Source organism: Ursus americanus, chromosome 2, assembly GCF_024610735.1.
Source record: "Ursus americanus isolate L20-20 chromosome 2, mUrsAme1.1.p, whole genome shotgun sequence".
Taxonomy (NCBI): Eukaryota; Metazoa; Chordata; class Mammalia; order Carnivora; family Ursidae; genus Ursus; species Ursus americanus.
The window spans coordinates 104,273,820-104,293,317 of NC_142128.1; the positions used below are offsets into that span (position 1 = coordinate 104,273,820).

General features: G+C 45.2%; 1 protein-coding gene across 4 annotated transcripts in view; it reads right to left on the reverse strand.

The window, feature by feature from the left end:
* SDCCAG8 (SHH signaling and ciliogenesis regulator SDCCAG8) overlaps nt 1-19,498 on the reverse strand; it is a 226,102-nt gene that overhangs the window by 35,117 nt on the left and 171,487 nt on the right. Inside the window, exon 17 of one of the 4 annotated variants that reach the window (XM_045796085.2) lies at nt 2,832-4,946. The exons of the other annotated variants lie outside the window; for them this stretch is intronic. Within the exon in view, the coding sequence (XP_045652041.2) occupies nt 4,907-4,946 (40 nt within the window). The 3' untranslated portion in view covers nt 2,832-4,906. Of the gene's footprint in view, nt 1-2,831; nt 4,947-19,498 lie in introns of those variants that run through there. 4 annotated transcript variants of the gene reach the window in all.

A 19,498-nucleotide genomic window follows, 5' to 3' on the forward strand; every position in this document is an offset into this window, starting at 1 on the left:
AGGACGGCAGCTTGGAGAACACAGAGAGTGTGTCTGACTCTTCGTTTGTGCTCAGCTCATAATCTCAGGGTCGTGAGATCGAGCCCCGTGCTTGGGGGGGGGTCTGCTTAAGATTCTCCCTCTCCCTCCACCCCTTCCCCTGCCCCACACTCGCTCTCTCTCTAAAATAAATACATAAATCTTCAAAAATAGTAAAGTAAGTAAATAAATAAATAAATATTTGTATCATGGGAGCTAAAATGTTCCTAAGGTCTTCACACCAGCATCCCTTCTTCATAGATGTGGGAGCAACGCTGCATGGGTTTGGGTTCCGCCTCCGTCATGTAGCATCTGTGTGACCCCACTGTGCCTCAGTTTCCTGAGCAGTATTTGCCTCACAGGATTGATATAAGAATTAGATGTGTTAATAAAGTGCTCAGATCAAGGACAATGGCTGGTGCATAGTAAGTACTATCCAAGGTTAGCTACTGCTATAATAATGGTAATTATTATGTGTTGTATAATTATATAGTCTGCAATAATCATCCTTATCGTAAGGTGTGTCAGAAAATTTGTACACAGTAGCAAGAGGTTTAGTACAATGTGTAATGGCTGTCGAACCATGGAAACTGGAGGTCAATACGTCTGGAACCAAAAATGCTTAAGGCACGAGATGAGAGTAGAGACAGGGTCCTGGGCCCGCGAGGCTGAAGGTGTGGATGAATTTCTCTTACAGCAAAGGTCTTAGGAGCCTCATCTGGAATAGCCAGACTTCTTCATGAGAAGTATGCTCCTAAAATTAGGGACTTGGTCAGACCCACCCAAAAGTCAAGATCAAACCGAGCTGTGTCTTGAGACCTCATTTCAGGATGGCTCCTAAAGCCTCCTACAAAAGCCTCCTACAGAGAGATCTCCATCCCTAGCAGGACACTTGATGATGATATTTCTGACAGAGAGATACGTTGGGAATTGCAGCCAAAAAGAGAAGAAAACACATGCCAGTCCCGTGGCAATGCGGGCTCAGTGCAAGTCAGCAAAGCCTCTGTCTCTTGCTTTCCTCATGTTGTAAGTGATGATAACCACCTTTGATAACCACTTAACCGAGGGGATGGAGAGTGCCAAGTGAAATCCATAAAGCACGCATGAGATTGCAATTACACAAACACAGAAATGATCTCTCTTTTAAGAATCAATTTTGAGTGACTTCAATCAGCATGTGAAGGACAAAAGCTTCCTAAAACTAATGCAACAGTCAACTTCGAGACTGGACTCTGACATCAACCACCAACATTACAAATGTCATGTTTGCACAAAGACTGCCGTCAGCAGGAAGTTCAGAAATAAATACACTGCATTGAAAACACCATTTCTGAATGCACGATGCTGTGAACGGGCAGAAGCCATTATAAATATGGAGACCGATGGGCCAGGCAAAGCCAAGGCGTTTTTACTTTTTAAAGGGTGGATTCTCTCCCTATCTCTTCTGCACGGCTTCTATAGTACATTTAAAAAGAAAGAACCGTGCCTTGGATGCAAAACCAACTATGAAACAATGAGGACCTTTATATGACTTATCTCTAGTTTGTGATAATTTTCACTGTTGATTGGACACAGAGAATGAATGAAACTTCCTTTGTGTCTCCAGGATCAACAAAGGAGACACAGGCTGAACTTGAATATTTGTAGGATCCTTCCCATAAAGAAAAATTAGGAAACAATCGACAAACTAATTGTGATAAAGCAGGATGCCCATTTATGACTTCCAAGCACTAATGTTTCTAGCCTGTGCAATGAATACCTATGATTTCTCCATCCGTTTTCATTTTTGGAAGTTCATCTCTGTATATTCTGTGACAATCTGCTCCCCTAGAATTTGGAATTTGAATAGAGCAGATTTGGTTGCTTTTTTTTCCCCAGATGAATGCACAAAGACCCTTAAAAAACAAACGTTCTTTAGGAGACAGCACGATGAGCGTATTTCACATTTATTAAAAATATAGCATCTACACGAAAAGACCTTCAGGCTGAACTCTGGCCATCCCCCCCCACCCCCGCAGCCCAATTCCACAATAGGAAGTTAAATAAAAGCATAATAAAAGGTCCAGGAAAAGCACAATGAGAAAGAGGGGATAAAGATGGAAGACTGCCCCTCAAAATAAAAAGAAAAGAAAGAAGGAACCTCCCTCTCACCAAAAACAAAAAGTAAACTACTTTCCCTGGCCCCACCCCCCTTTCTTAATGCTGGGAAATGACCCACTTTGACCTAGGTATATTAGAATAAAAATAAAGGCAGAAAGACTGGTTTTCCTTATGTGTTTGCATGAAAAGAATCACAGACATGGCTAACAGCTCACTCTCATGTCTTCTAAGAAATCATTTTCTGAAGCAGATTCTCCCACACTGGCTTCACTGTAACTGAGGCATCCATTTTTTTAAAAAATACTATTTATTTTGCCACTCTCTGTGCAAATCTGTCATCTGACTCTACCCCTGAAAGGCCCCCACATCTTTAGCTTTCAAAAACCCGAATGGCCCAGCAAGCTCAGATCACCTACAGAACTACAAGGGAATCCCCCCCCCCCCAACCCGGCCAGGGCAGGATCAAGGATGAAAACCACCCGACCACTCTCCTCAGACCTAATTATGTCAGGCTTTCCCTTTCAGTGAATCAACACGAGGAGAGGAAGTGGAGGAGCAGGGCTTCGCATCAAGACAAACTCTACATGCTCCTGGTGCATGCAGTGGGTAAGGAGCTAGAGGACACCCCAAAGTCAGATGAAGACCAAGAACGGGCTGGTGCTTGGAGATCTGCCCCCCCACCCCCCCCCCACCCCCCCCCCCCCGCCGCCCCGGGGAGAGTAATCACTGGACTCCAGCCGTCCTCGCTCCCTGAATACACATGCTTCAGATGCAGAGACCATTCTGGCCCATTTTTTGTTCCCTTAGGGCCCAGGATCGTGCCCAACCAAATCCTGGGAGAAATATGAAACTGCTGGTTTGTTGGATAATATTTTCAAATGTGCTCTGTCCTTGAAATGCGGCACAGGGAGTCTAATACACGGAATCGTGCTGTACAAGCATTGCGAGGGAAATTCACTGCAACGATTATGTTGCTAAGTGAAGAATGACCACTTAACTCATCCATTTTGGAAATTTGGATTTAATATACCAGGTTTGCCTTAAGTGAGATATAGTGACACCAGCTTGGCTTTCCATCAAGCTGAATCTGGAGTGAGACATTTTGATTTAGGGTCATTTATTAACTTTCAGAGCCTCCAGTTTCTTAGCACAATTGAATGTGATCAAGATAGATTGAAGTAAAGTAATTAAATGTTTAGCAGTTGGCCCACTTTTCCATGTTAGGAGCGAAAAAGACTTCAAAATTGCCTAGGAATTTTTTCGTTGTAGTTCTTTTTTTTAAATTTAATTTATTTATTTGAGAGAGAGAGTAAGCGAGAGAGAGAGAGAGAGAGAGAGAGAGAGAGAGTGAAAGAGAGCATGAAAGAGGGAGGAAGAGAGGGAGAGGGAGAAGCAGACTCCCCACTGAGCAGGGAGCCGGACACGGCTGGATCCTGGGACTCCAAGATCATGACCTGAGCGGAAGGCAGACGTTGAACCAACTGAGCCCCCGAGGTGTCCCCGTTATAGCTTTTAAAACTTTTTATTCCTTCATTCTGAAATAGAAAGATTCCTTTCTTTTAATATTGTTGTACTTTTCTTTAAAATTGTGCCCTAGATTTTTCTTGTCTTCTGCATCGTGGCATTTTTATTATGAGCAGTATATATCACTTTAAGATTAAGATTGATTTTGGTTACTGAAACTCAAATGAACGCCACTACAAAGTCATTCTATTCTACCTCCCCCAGGAAGTCTTCTGCCCACCAGACACCTGCACTATGAATGGCACATCTGGTGGGTTTACTGAAATCCTGACCACATAGAGGCCCCGTGGGGCTGCAGAGCGCCGTGCCGCTCACTGTGCAAGATGCAGGAGCCAACAGAAGGCTCTCCTCTCCAGCTGCCCGTCACCCAGTGAGGACACAGGCCTATGCAACCCAGAGACCAGGTTCCAGATGGAGCATGATTTTAGAAATCTCAATGATTTCATAATGTAACCTCTGACAAAGACTCTCGACCAAACCTAGTCGGGTTCCTCTGAGCCCTCTCTGCAACTCGGCTTTGACCTTGGGTTTCAGGGTCTGCCCTCATCAGGTCTTCACTGCCCAGAATCTTGTCACTTGAGAGAGAATCCGCCCCCCTCTTTGATATCTGATCAAACTTGATATCTGATCAGAACTCCTCCTCCTTTCACTATTTCCCAGGTGGTCTGTGCTCACTCTGCCTGCCTTCAGGAAGAATCCTGTTAGGCTGGTTTAGCCAGAAGGCCCTTCTGTCATTTTCCATTCACTGATTCCCTGGCCCCCACTCCATCCTGCTCCTTGCCTGCACACCCCCACTTTTCCTTGCTATATTTGACATCGAGGCCGATTGTAGACTGAGCTCTCTCTCCCCCTATTTGCAACAGTTCCTGAATACAATTCTTCTTACCTCCTTAACTCCTGTCGGGCTCTGATTTTCCCTTGACACCTCCCCAAGCCTCATTCTGTTCCTCTGGAGAACAAGCTCAGGACTAGCAATAGTGATAAATGACGTAAGAACTACTAGGCTTAGCTAGAGCCAAGGCCATATCAGCCACCCCCAAAACGCAACCCCTTTCCTTATTCATACTTCAACTATGCATCCTAGCACCCCGAAAGGGCCCAGGGCCACAGATCGTAGTGCCCTGGACTGCAGGGCAGGGAGAAAGGCACTTGGAATGGCTGCATCACCTGCGCGGCCCCAAGACGACCCCACGTGAAGGACGCCTCTCCGCCCCAATGACAGTGTCAGCCCGTCAATAGGAAACGGAATTTTCGCCCACGACCATCAGCTCTCAGGTGCTCTGCTCGGCCCCGGCGTCTCAGACCTGTCTCAGAGGGAAGACAATAGTAATAATCCATCTTGCGCAGTGTGTATGAAAAGAAGTATCTATTTCATGTTTTAAAGGTCATTGAATATATAACAGCTAGATAGTTGAAGCAAAATACCATATTCATCAGTGAAATAGGAAAGTTTAGCAGCATTCATCTGTTCTCATTTTAAATTTACCACAGTATGTAAATGAGAGGATTTAAAAAAGCACCAAGCAAAAATCTGAGCTAGGTGCGAATGAAAAGCACAATCAGAAGCAAAGTTGTGAGCCTGAAGAGCAGGAGTTTGCCAAATGGGCTGGTGCTTAGATTTTTACTACTAATCTGAGTTTCTGTAAGGCCAATAGAAAGATCCCAATTATTGTTAAATACCCAGAGTAGAAATTTGCTGCTAAACTGCTGTATAGCATGGGTCTCAGGTTGGCTTTTGTAAACATCTTATTCTATGTACTGAAATTAACACAGGAATACCACACACAAAGCTGAACTTTAAACACACAGTCCTCGCCACAAAGAAAGTCCGAAGAAAACGAACGGAAATACAACTGGGATTAGAGACGGAATGACCTGCTTTTTAAAATATTTTCAGTAGTTGGGAGAGTCTGCTTCACCGGGGACAGCAGTCTTTCTCCCCACTTCACATCTCAAAATACCACTGATGGCAGAATGGGATAATCTGATGGTTCTTCACGGAGTTTCCAGGTTCACAACATCTGCGCCATATCGGACATTCACGCCGTATCAGCGCACAGAGGCGGGTTTGTGGTTCATGCTCTTGTCGATTTCGGTGGCTCAACAGGTCACCTTGAGACATCACAGCCCACTGTTTCAACAACACCCTGTCTGGTTTTTATGGCACAAACTACCTTCAGAACCAAAATGAACCATATGACATGAAGCCAAAGGGAAAGAATGTTGTACATTCTATAACCCGAGCGTTAGGACTCAGGAGGCCTGGGTGTTCGTACGAAGCTAATCCTATGGACTTGGCCTGGGGCCCTGAGCCCGCCAACAAGAGTGGAATTTAGACAGAAAGGGCCGAGGCAACCACGGGGTCCAGCCCGAGAGACGAGGAGACAGACCCCTACATGGGTGCAGATCGAACGCGGCTCCACAGCCAATCCTGGGACAAGACTGAGCAGAAAGCCCAATCTGACTTCCCAGAGCCTCACGATGCCTGTGATTCCTTCCTTCTTCCTCAAGTAACATCAGGACATTTATTCAACTCCAAAAAATGGGGAGAGTAAAATAAATATCTTTTCTACCACCTAATGTGTCATCACTGGACATGTCTCATTTTCGGAGTGCCCCATTATGTTTCAGGCACTGTTCTGGGCAGCAGGACACTGGTGGTGAGCAAGACAGACAAGTTCTCGCCTCGTGGCCCCTACATTCTAGGCAAAAAAGGGAAACAGGGTAAGTATGGAGAACGGTGGGTCAGGAATTCTTCAGTGTCTTGAGAGTCTGACCAAGGATCGGACCTAGAACCTTGCCTGGCATAATGTAGGCACTCAAAAACTAACTGGATCTGCTTCCCAGAAAAGAAATGAATAAACATTAAATTTTGTGTCCATTTTTGGAAGATTCACAGCCCATCTATGGATTTCAGCTTAAGAATTCCGTTGCAGGGGAGCCTGGGTGTCTCAGTCTGTTGGGCGTCTGCCTTCGGCTCAGGTCATGGTCCCAGGGCCCTGGGATCGAGCCCCATGTCGTGTTCCGTGCTCAGTGGGGAGTCTGCTTCTTCCTCTCCCTCTGCCCCTCCCCACCCTGCTTGTGCTCTCTCTCTCTCAAATAAATAAAATCTTAAAAGAAAAAAAAAGAATTTTGTTGCAGAGGGAAGGGAGAAGAGGTCTATGACGGTTGACAAAGCCAGGGGAGGGGAAGGGCCTGCGAACCAGGAGGAAAACATGATGAAAACAGATCCTTATCAGCTAAGATGTAAGTGCTGGGACAAGAAATCAAAAGGGCAAATGGCCAAACAGACGGAGGGAGCTAACCACGCTTGGACGGGCTTCGTCGGGGAAGGTTTCTGAGAGGAGGGAAGAGCCTGACCAGAGCCTTTTCTTCAAATTTTTTTTTACTGTTTACATTTCCTTTTACAAAAGTAACACGTGCTCAGTGCAGAAAACTCAGAAATTCTTGGAAAACGTGAAGTAAACACACCAATAACCCCAATGCTTAGAAACAGCTAATGTAAACTATGACATTGCTGTGTGTGTAATGGGATGGAAAACAATTTATTCACTAGGTGTTTGGAAGAAATAATTTGATAATCTGAGAAGATTCCAGAGGGACTGCTGAAGATCTGTGCTCATTAGCTGGCCTCCTAGGGAAGTTTCTCAAACTCTGGGTCATGAGCCACTAGCAGGTCGTAAAATAAAAATATGGCTTGCAGTCTACAGTAAAGGTAAGTACTGTTTTATTAAACTTTCTTTCACTCTGTGTGTGTGTATGTGTGTGTGTACAAGGTTGTAATGTTAACTCTTCCTTTTACTCGGGATCCAGGCTGGTTTGAATGTACATGCATCTGAGGCAAGAGGTGGGGCCGACTCGGATTATTGTCCATGACAGAGGGGTAAGGAATTAGTGTCCCCAGAATGTGACGAAGCAGAGACTCTGAAAGCGACGGGCAGAGGGGAAGCTGGAGAGAAGACAAAGGTTTCTGAGTGGAGACACAGCCTAGAGAGGACTCTGAAAGAGAGAACCACGTATCACTGGGGATTGTTGCTTCTAAGGGACGTGTGGCGCCAATGCTCATCATCTTCTTTCTTATGATACCCTCTACGGCAGCGTCCATGCTGATCAGCAGTTCTCTGTGCATATGAAGTCTTCTGGAGAAGGCAGAGAGATGCCGAGTTCCATATACGAGTTGGCACAGAGCAAAAATTGAGTCCACATGTGTGGGATATAAAAGCTAGAGTGTGAAGAAGATATTTTGGGTATATATCTGTATCTATTTTTTTGGCAAAAATGGAATCATATAAGATATACTACTTTAATCCTATTTCCCCTTGGAGATATGGAGATATTTTGAACATCTGTCATGTCAATAAATGCTTTTCTACGAACAAGCGATGCTATTGGCATTTTAGAATTCCATTGTGGGGAATTGACGTAAGCTGTTTATGTAACTGATCTTCTAATGTTGGACATTTTGACTATTGGATTTAATATTTTGATTTGGTTATTTTCAATAACCAATAAGACCACCGCTTAGAGTCATAATTAGTAGGACTGGCCAAAGAGAGGTATCTATACCTATGACGCTATACTGTATTATCTACTTAGGTATCTGTGCTATAAAGGAGGACCCTTTTGCCAGCACCAAGGACAGAGGCAGGTGTATGGTGGGTGTACTGCAGGAAGAAGGGAGCAGCCTGGCTGGGAGGTGAAGGAAGGCTATATATATTGGTGATGTTGGGACTCTGTAAGTCAGCTACAATCTCTCTTCTGATACAATTTTGACACCCACTTCTTGGGATTTAGAGTCCTTCTTGTAAAAACTACAAATCTAGTTGGAATAGTCATAGAAATATATGTAAATCTGAAAATAAAAATTAGACTTGCTTTAGGGAAAATTTAAGCCAAATGAAAATATGACTAACAATTGTCATTTTAAGTCATTGGCTTAAGTCATAAGGCATTCTGTAGGTTCATTCCCAGAGACATAAAACTGTCACTGGAGGGGTGCCTGGATGGCTCATCAGTTAAGCGTCTGACTTGATTTCAGCTCAGGTCATGACCTCAGGGTCCTGAGATCGAGCCCCATGTCAGGCTCTGAGCTGTGTGTGGCACCTGCTTAGGATTCTCTCTCTCTCCCTCTGCCCCTCACACACTTGTGCACACCTGCATGTGCACTCTAATAAAAATTAATTTTTTAAGAAGTCCCTGGGATTTAGACCAAAGAAATAGGTACTAACAGTAAAAGTTAGGTGGAAAATTACTTGATTCCTTTCTTCTCTTCACTTCTCAAATCCCATCAACTGCTAGTCAACTTCACCTCCTCAGTGTTTCTCCAACCCATCCTGTACCCTTCCTCTCTACTGCAGGCACCAATCAGCTCCTGTCTGGCTTCCCTGCCCGGCTCCCTGAAATCCACCCTTCAAGTTGCTCCCAGTGTGAGCTACTGGAAATCCAATCTGCTACTGTGCCCTGTTTAACACTCTTCATTGGTTCCCCTGATACCTACAGGACACAGAGACAGGTGGGTCCCTGGCCTAGATCTCCAGCGCATTCCTGTTTCCCACCTTCCCGCACTGCCCTGTTGTTCCTTTTCCAGGTGACATCACTTCTCTCCTCAGGTTTCCTCTCTGCCTGGCATAAGCCTTGCCTCTAAAGTTAAGTTTTGGGGGTGCCTGGGTGGTGCAGTCTGTTAAGCACCCAACTCTTGGTTTCAGCTCAGGTCGTGATCTCAGGGTTGTGAGATTGAGCCCCACATGGAGTTCTGCGCTCAGTGTGAAGTCTGCTTTAGATTTCTCTCTCTCTCCCTCTGCCATCTCCCCTACTCTCTCTCTCTCTAAAATAAATAAATTAACAAATAAAGCTTTAAAAAAAAGTTACGTTTTGGTGTTCCTTCCTCCAAAAAGTCCTCCCACACCTCCCAGGCCGGTTTGTGCCTCTCTTCAGTGACTCCATGCAGATACACGCACATCTCTACCGAAGTCGTTACCACATGGGGTCAGTGGGGCTAGGGTGAGGGCTTTACACCTCTTTCTCCAGAGAACAGAGGTCAGTGACTGTTTAATTTCTCTTGTAGATCTCCATGGCCTCCAGTTCCTATCATGTAACAGGTACTCACTTTCCTTTGTCTGGTTTTTGTTGCCATTGTTATTGTTGCTTTGGATGGACCAAACCATATTATAGCGTAAAGGGTCGAAAAACTGCTAATAAAGCCAGGTGAGTTCAAATCCTAGCGGACCAGTGGAAAGAAATGGGGGCACATATGGAATCAGTATATGGTAATACTAACCCTTAACTAACAGCTTTTAAATGAAAACAACTTCGGTTCCTAGAGAATTCCTCATTAATTCAACAGAGTTCTTAGAGTATACCCTGGGACCTCAGAGATTGGGAACACGTGGTTCACCCTGAAGACTTCACAGTCTGATAACAGCAAAGGACGTACAATGCCATGAATGCAGTGCTCCCAGTGCTGGAAAACAGAAGCCTTGGGAACAAGAGGCAGTGACTCAGACAGAGGATTAAGCCACATGGCCCCCACTGAGAGCTCAGATTTTTGGTTAGCCCCACCCTACCCAACCCTGCAAATCCTGCTCTGACAGCAGTTCTCACGTGAGGTATCTGGAGACAGGCCCAAACACATTTTGCAGCCTTTCCTTGGGGTCATTTGCTCTCCATGCTCAAGAGGGGGAGATCTGGAACCAAGATGGGAGCGTGGACCCCGTGGGGGAGGGCCCTGCTTGAGCTGCTCACCCGCACTTGCTCAAACCTTCCTGTTCTGGCAAAAAGCCCAAGGAGCCCAGGAATCTCCGACCTGGCCAGGCCCTGCAGGAGATAACCCTGCAGCTGAACACGGTGGCATCATTCAAAAGAAGAAATATGAATGCAGCGCTTACGGCCGTATGTTCTAAGGGCCATGTGGAAAAACGGGAACACTTCCAGACCCAGGTCACAAAAAAGATTATTTTAAAGTGGGAGACATAACAGAAGTTAAGTATATTTGGTTGGAGCAAGAAACGATGATCTCTTTCCAAGGATCATCTTCCAAGGGCTGTTCTGCCTGGCCACGGAAAACAAGAAAAATGTTCCCCTGCCTCAATTCTATATCATGTCCTTGGCCTGTGATACAGAAATCACAAACATTATGTAAAACGTCAAATTTGGCTGATTAAAAAAAAAAAAACCCTCACCAGATTTGCAAGTTAACAATCAGTCTTTAATACATCAGGCCACTGGGGAAACTGAAAGCTTGGAAAATATATAACTCATTCCAAATGACTGCCATAAAATTTGTCAAGTCGAAGGCATTTACGTAACCGCTAGCAACACTAACAAGCAGGTCCATTAACCATGACCTACACACCTTAAGGACCAACTAATAACGCAATGAGGAGTCAGGTGGGCTGAAGAGAGTGAGGGAGCCCTTCTAGTTTCAGTGAAACCAAAGCATATTTAATGGTTGTGATTAATAGTTATCGCGTGCTCACTGGGTACACATCATTACACGATAAAAATCTAGATCTGTGTTACTTAATGATAGTAATTAGACACACGTATATTGAAGAATTTTTCCAAGCATGAGGTTATAGATAAGAGGTTACGGAATATTTTTTTTAGAAGTTGCACATATACATCAATCTCTGCTTTTTGGCTCATTATTTTTTTTCCCCTTCTACAGTTTTGGCAGACTGAAAAAGGTGCGCTTGAAGATACAAACCATCACAAATTCACGGAGTAGGTGTCACCTAAGTGCCTGGCACTGGGCTACGTGCTTGAGACACAAAAGCGACTGGGATATGGGTCCTGCTCTCAAGGAACACAGCGTCTAATAAGTCGGACGTTCAAAGAATAATTATGACTTCCTGGGCCCTTGAGCGAAGTGTGGTTTGAACAAAGTGTCAAGGAATGCAGACCGCGGGTTGAGGAAGGCCTCCCTGAGGAGATGACGGCCGACCTGACTCTTGAGAAACAAGGTCTCGAGAAGGAAAAGGTAGCCCAGATTTCAGGCCACATGGGCAAACACCTCCAGCGTGTGTGCTCGCCAAGCCCGTGGTTCATTCTGAAATTACCCGCGTGTACATATAAACACCGAATGTGCAAATTAATAATGACAAGAACACCATCTTCTTTCTGTAGATACTCAGAAGTGATTCTAGATCGCCAAGATGAAGGAAGAACAGAAACCAAAAATCCCTTTGGAGAGCCTGTGAACTGAGAGAAAAACATGCTTATTCTCCTTGCTCACCCAGAGCCACCTGGGCGGCCATGGAGACACCCCAAGCCCTCCTGTCAAGGAGGACCTGTTTCTCACAAAATCCCTTGCATGACACAGTCTCAGGTGCCTGGAGTCACCGCAGCTCAGAGCTCAGGGGCAGCTGACAGACCTGCTGCTGGGCAGGGCCGTGCGGGCCATGGCCGTGAGCTCTCCTGCCTGTGCGTTAGAGCGCGCGGCCCTGGCCGCCACACCGCGCTGTAGGGCATGAACGAACTACAGTGACAGTACAGACCAGGGCTGGGCCAGCGCGGGGAAGGGATGAAGGATGATCACGGAGCCACGAGAAACCATGCGGTCCTGTAGGAGGTGCCACAGGGTCACTTCCACGCCTAGACACGTGACCTGTCTCCAAACCCAGCCCTACGGGGCAGCTTGTAACCCTTCAGGCCGTGTCCTTATACCCTTAGCTGTAAAGTGTCCATTTTTACCAGTGTTCTTCTTCATATTATTATGTCAGCAAAAGCCCTCTTAAACTTTACTAAGGATCGATCATTCCTAAGATGTATCCGGGTCTTTCACACGCTAACGTGTGCTTTGCCTCTGCAGACAGGGGCAGGTTTACGCACTACGCCCCAAAGTAAATCCTGCATTGCCTTTTTCAAAGACCATTTTGTGGAACTGATTGTTCATAAAATACAGACGGAAAAATGCTGCCCGGCCCCTTTGGGCCACAACAGATGTAGCAAGGGAGTGAAGAAGCAGCTATATTGCATTATTTTGTGTGTGTGTGTGAAGGGGTTGTGTGCTCTAATCATCATCTTGGCAAATACTATGACCTAATTAAGAAAGGAATATGGATGGATGCTTGGACCAAAAAAAAAAAAAAAAAGATAAAAAGAGAAGTGGAAAGATCACATTCCCCTGATTGAGACAGAGGTTAGTTCATTACCTATTGATTTCTTCATTCGTTATCATTCTAGGAATGGGACTTAATGCATTCATAGTACCCTTTAAGAAGCAGGCATGGGTTCTAAATCCAAGACTTTATCTCAACCCATTTGGAAACCATTTGCATTTTCAGCAGCCCGATCTCCTAAGAAAGCACTCCTTCTAGGACTTCAAGCAAGGAAGAGATCAGCTCCCTGAAGAAAGCAGGGCTGCAGCCTACCCCCTACATCCCCAGCTGAGGAGCAGATCACTCACCAATCTGTACACGAGTGGCGAATCTCTAGGCTGGACAGTACCCATTGCTTTAAAGTTTGCCTGGTGTAAGAACGTTCCACTGGCCCAGCTTCCGGGTGGTGCGAGGCTGCTCTTATTAATCAGGGGAGGAGCGAGCCAAAAGGGAGCAGAGAAAGCTCCCTTTCTTCTGCCTCCAGGTTGGCTGCCTCCTCCCTCTCCGGAGCAAAGGGACAACGTGTGCACGGGGAGTGCCCTGTGGAGTCATCTTCTGAAACAAGTTCCTATTTTGCAAATTTTCACTTGTCTGACTCTAGTGGTTCCCTCCAAAGTAGAGCGGAAGCTCTCTGAAGTGATGGCCACTTAGCCTGGTCCTCTAATGAACCAACGCTTTCCTCTGGTCTCCAGTAAAGGTACTGAATGAAGAACAGGGCACACTCAGTACTTACGGCCGCTGACCACTAATCCCCAGCATTCCCAAGCCTGGTTCTACAGCGTACGCAAGCGGAACTTCACGTTTGGTGAACTCAGAAATGTGATTGTTAAAAAAAGAGTTTGCTGATTCAATGAAAACAAAGTGGAATGATTTAGAAAGAATCAACGAAGCAGAGGGTTGTTTTTTGTTTCTTGTTTTTAAAGTCTGTCAAAGTAAGTGTGCGTGAGATAATCATAAAAGACTTGGCAGGAGAGGGTCACTGAAACAGCAGATTCTGTGGGGTGGCTGCTGCCCAGGTGTCTTATGTCCCGGCTGGTTTAGAGAAACCAAAATGGGATACGTCAAAAGATGCAACTTTGGTGTGGTATACCCAGAAAAAGAGACGTAGCACTCCAAATCGGGTGATCCATACACAAAGAAAACGTCTCAGCCCAACATAGAGATCACTTGTTATGATTCCTGACCTTTCAATGACCCATTCAACTTCCAGTCTCGAGCTTTCTAGATCAGCCGGCTTTGCTAAACACCTGTATACCTGCACGTACTACTTTCCTTCTGATGATCGGTTCTAGCCCAGCTCCCTCCTTCTGGAAACACATCAACTATCCACTGAGTTCAGGAGAACACATGAGAGCAGCAGTCAGAAATCACAGACTGTAGTCAATCCCAGAACCTTCCGTCTTCGGGCCTGTTTCCTTACCTAGAAAGTGTCTGCTGGGGGGCGGGAAGGAGGGTAGAGGGAGACGCTAAGTCAAGGGGTCACACTAATCTTTCGGGTGTCTCTGCTTCTTTAAAATGCCTTTCTGTGTAGTTCAGCTCATAGAAGACATGCGGCATTCCCGAAAACATTCAGGCACCTTTATTTAGAATATAAAATAAAAATATTTGGAAAAAATATATATAATTCATTGTGAATGTCAAGAATAAGTAAATGTATTTGAGAAAGGTAATATTATTTAGAAATTTTTACTACAGAGAATAAAATGTGAAGTGATAGATATTCCTCTAATAAAGAAATACAAGTTAGATACATCAGCTTATCATATGTGCGTACGCACGTGTGTGCATATTTATATAATGATTCAAATACGGTTTAAGTTTCCCACATAAAATGGATCATTTGTATCCTTAGGACTTGAGGATGGGAGAAAAGCCTGAGATGCCACATCTCCAATGTCCATGCTTCCTATAATAAACTTCTGGAAGAAGCTATACTTCCTAATTTACAGTTCCAAAGCGGACTGCAAAACTTTAGTTCTGCGAATAGCATGTAATATAGCATTGTTTAAATGTTTTCCAGGACTGATTTTACGTTTACAAGGGTGAAACAACAAACAAGTCCCGGCTGGAGAAGATGAAGTGGAAGACACAAACGCCACCTTCCTTAAAGTCAGAGCTCTGCAGCAGGCTGCCGAGAAAAAGTACACCCAAGAGTCAAGTGAAGTCACAACTGGCTTTCTTTAACAGCAACGAGGCTTGCCAAAAACCCGTGCTTGCAGGTAAGATGAGAATTATTAGAGAGCACTAATACTGTTTTGATATTTCTTTCATTTTCATTAGAATGGTACCTGAGTTACTCTTTGTGCCACAAAAGTTAGACACAAAAACTCGACTGCTATGCAAAGCCAGGAGATTTACGTGGCGCACACACCATCTTGCACGATGACCGTTGGCCACCTGTGCGTGGGCAAAGTCACTGTGGTATTCAGTTTATATGCTGCCTTAGCGTCTCTATCAATTTCAGGTTTTCTTTTATGATTCAGCTATTCCAAGAGTCTGAAAATATTTCATTAAAAATTAATGTGTTATCCACACAAATGGCAAATATTGAAAAATGGGAATATAAATACAAACTAATAAAAATAGTAAGTCTACTAATACTGAAGAGGAAGGAAGACAGGAGGGGGAGGCGAGCATGTGAAAGGGAGAGAGATTTTAAACATCCGGTTTCTATTCTGGACCATTTATAGAAACAGACAGACACAGCACGCGGAAGCCAAATATATTCCCGGGCTCCAACAGGATTTGTTTTCTCTCTTGTCATTATTTGTACTATATGCTTCCTAATACTGTTTCTCCCGTGCTCTAGATTTCCTGACCGACCAGAGCGGTCTTACTCAGAGCCTGCACACGGGATAGCCGCAGAGGGCTGGGCTCGCTCCCCGCGCCTGGCTCCTGGTGAGCAGACTCCCTGCCATCTGTGGCTCTCCCAGGAACCCCTCAGCACGAAGGCTCAGGGCCCCCGCAACTGCATCCCCCCATCCCGGTCCCATGGATCCTTCCCAAATCCCTCCGAATGACTTTCTGAGCCTGAGCACACGACCCCGGGTCTCTTGCGCAGAGGTAGAGACCGATGCCCGGTGCCTACCTCATTAAGGCACAGGCACGAATGTAACACACTCACTCACCCTGCTTCGTCTTTGTTTGCTCTTTTTATAAGAGTGATTTCACGTCAGACAGCGAGCAAGGACCTACCTTATTCTATCTCAGCCCCCGCAATTTAAATGCCATTGAGAGAAAGTCACATTGCTTATTAAACATGCAGCCACGGACACACACTTGTCCCTACATCAAAATAACACACAATAGGGTTCTCCTACACCAAAGATAATGAGGGGACTATTTTGAAAATATGAAAGATTTGTTTATGCAGACAAGAAAAACATCCCTTTGCATCAAAATAAGTGTCCCTCTTTATTGCACACTCATTATTTTCTATAGAATTTAAATTGTACATGAAAGTATAATTGTGCCTTGTTTAATGTAAATTGATTGTCTCAATTATTGGGAAAGGATTTGAATTTTAATGGACTATTTTGCTGGCGATGTGCCAGGCAAATCAGCAACAACTCTCATAGCTCTAACTGTGGAGGTACACAGCCGAGCCGTTAGATGAACCAGGAAAGACGGTGGGTTCCGGAATCGATCCGCAAGTGGTCCGGAAGGGTTAGTAAGCTTTTCCCCACGCACAAGAAACCAGCCGTTAACGTTCGACGTTGAAAGAGTCCATGACAGTGAGCCTGTAATTTGGTTTCTCACTCTGAAAAAATGGTAAGATCCACCTATGAGTAAAAAGGACTTTTGTGGCTACACTTTTTCCCCCTTACCTTCTTTCTTTCCACAAATTAGGTTATCTGTGAAAATCAGGGCTTTTCCCTGATGGTAGAACTGACATAAAACCCAGTAGCCCCGTGTCACCCAGGCACTAAGACACACTTGCCGGCAACGCTTGAGTACCTGAGGGCAGCCACCCCGGGCAGCTGGCTGCAGACACGTCCCAGCAGAATGCCACCGTGGCTACGGCCTGACATATCGCCCCCCCTTTTTTTTTTTAATAAGTCCAGTGTCTATGAAGTCAAGCAAATCTCCTCCACACTTACAATCATGGGCGTGAGCAGACCTCAGCCGTTTGGCCACCCAGATGCTTGCAAGGTTGTTACAGTTAAATTACAACCAGCGATGCCCGAGGTAGAGACGCACATCTGCCCCCAAACCGCCAGCCTTCCCCGACCTTCTCCTCAAAGCCTCAGCCTCTAGAAGGCGTAAAAATCACCTCTGGTCAGAGTACGATGAACTACGCAGCCGCATTCAGACCTCAGCTAGAAACCATCAGGAATTTACTTGAACTGCCATCTGAGGTATTCTGGGCACTGAAAATATGAAGTTTTAATCATTTCACTGTTGAGAGAGCCTCTTTTTGCAATGGAAAACTGGCAGTATTAATCTAGACGTACAGACAGATGTTATGTGCAGGGTAGAGATTAAGATTGGGGCCAGTTTTCCATTGTAAAAAGAGGCTCTCTCAACAGTCGTTAACCTTTCCGGAATGAATGTCTCCGACACTCAGGAATCAAGCGGAATACAAGGCATTTCTCTTCATAACCGAGTCCAGAAAGAGCAATAAGTTATGGCCAACTACAGTTTTGACTGACTTCTCCCTAAAAGCTGATTTGGCTTCTAAAAAGCAACCTCATTAACATAGTTCACGGTTTACATGTCCTGTAACTTTTCTTTTTTTATGAACATAGAGTTTCCTGGCAACTGGATGTCTGATTAAAATTCCACGTTTCAGACTATGGACTCTGAGAAACAAACTGAGGGCCTCAGAGGGGAGGGGGGCGGGGGAATGGGATAGACCGGTGACGGGTAGTAAGGAGGGCACGTATTGCATGGTGCACTGGGTGTTATACGCAACTAATGAATCATCGAACTTTACATCGGAGACCAGGGATGTACTGTATGGTGACTAACATAATGTAATAAAAAATCATTTAAAAAAAAAATTCCACGTTTCAGGCGCGTCTGGGTGGCTCAGTTAGTTAAGCATCTGACTCTTGATCATGAGTTCAAGCCCCACGTTGGGCTCTGCGGAGGGCGTGGAGCCTACTTTTAAAAAAATTCCATGATTCATATTTAGTAAGTCTCCAATTTTGGATAGTACACCCCAACAGGATGAATTTTAAAACAATGCCACACCCAAGGCACACCATTTCACTGTAGGAGTATGAAATCTGGCCACAAGCGGGTGTCTAGAAATACAAAGCTTAAGCAAAGCAACAGAACCATCACGGCAGAGAGGCGAAATAATGTGAAGGTGAGGGGAGAACCAGACCAAGAAGGGGAAGGAGGCAAAGCGGCAGGTGAGTAGTGGAAAGCAGTCTCAGGTTTGGCATCTTTGATACCAATCCCTCCCCCAGCCCCACACTTGCCGGGCCTGGCTGAGCCTCACTTAGCAGCCAGAGCCAGTAATCCATCAGCTAGAGGACTTGGGCTTTCTCCTTTGTCTAGCATTTAAACATTCAAATTTGCATATAGTGGAAAAGAGTGACTCAAAAGTCACTTTAAGGCTGCTTTTCTGAATTTCTATAAAATGCCTTTAAAATAACCTGCTCTTTTGGGGCACCTGGGTGGCTCAGTTGGGGAAGCGGCTACCTTCAGCTCAGGTCATGATCCCCGGGGGTCCTGGGATAGGATCGAGTCAGCTTCTCCCTCTGCCCTTTCCCCAGCTCGTGCTCTCTCTCTCTCTTTCTCTCTCTCAAGTAAATAAACAAATAAATCTTTAAAATACCAGCTCTTTAAACTGTTACATGCTTTTCATGGATGATGAGAAAATGGCTCTGCTCATGTTCACACACACACACACACACACATATTTCAAGGACGGCAGCAATTTTTTAAACCAATTAGTTTCTAGAAAACGAAAGCCCAGAAAATATCACTGTATATCATCAGGATATCATCCCCAAACCACTCTCTTTAATCTGTTAAATTGCCACGGCCAGCAGTCTGCATGTTATCCGTGGTGAGAACAATGCATCAAACTGCTTTCTCCCTCCCCCCAGCCATGTACAAGTTCAACGAAACAGAAGAAAACACTTTAAAAGATCTAAAGGCATTGTTCCTGGTGGAATCACCTCAGAAGTTATTTTGCTCAAAATTGCCAAAGAAATGCTAAAAACAACATGGAATTCCACAAAGGGGTCCATTCATTGTGTTCCACTGATTCTAGATTTCTGTCTTTTGTGCCGCGTCAGAGAGCACAAAGGCGTCATGCCCGAAGGGCTTCACACGAGGCTTGGCTGCACGAGTCCCACCTGCCAGGAGGAGCCCCCGAGCTGCTTGGCGGGCTCTCCAACCCCCACACTGAACTGCCCTCCCCAAGTCAGCGGAAAAGGTCTGCCTCTGAACAACACCCCACAGAAGCAGCCTAAAGCGGAGTATTTCCCGAGAAGTGAGGTCTGGCCATCCTACCAGGGAGACCTGCTATTTTGTGTTTTTCTTCTCCCTTGATTTACTTTTCACTGAATGATGATACACTATTTCATTTGAATTGCAAAATAAGACCCAGGAATGAATTATTTTATTTAATGAAAACATATATCGCTGCAGCAGACTCGAAGCTCCTTTTGGTCTCCCAACAACCCGAGGAGGTGGGAACCTTTCTTCCCTCCTGTTGTGGGTCAGGAGGCTGAGTCACTGAGAGAGGAGTGCCTTGCCCGGGAGAGGAGTGACAGCCGGTTCAGCACTGGGGCCGGGAT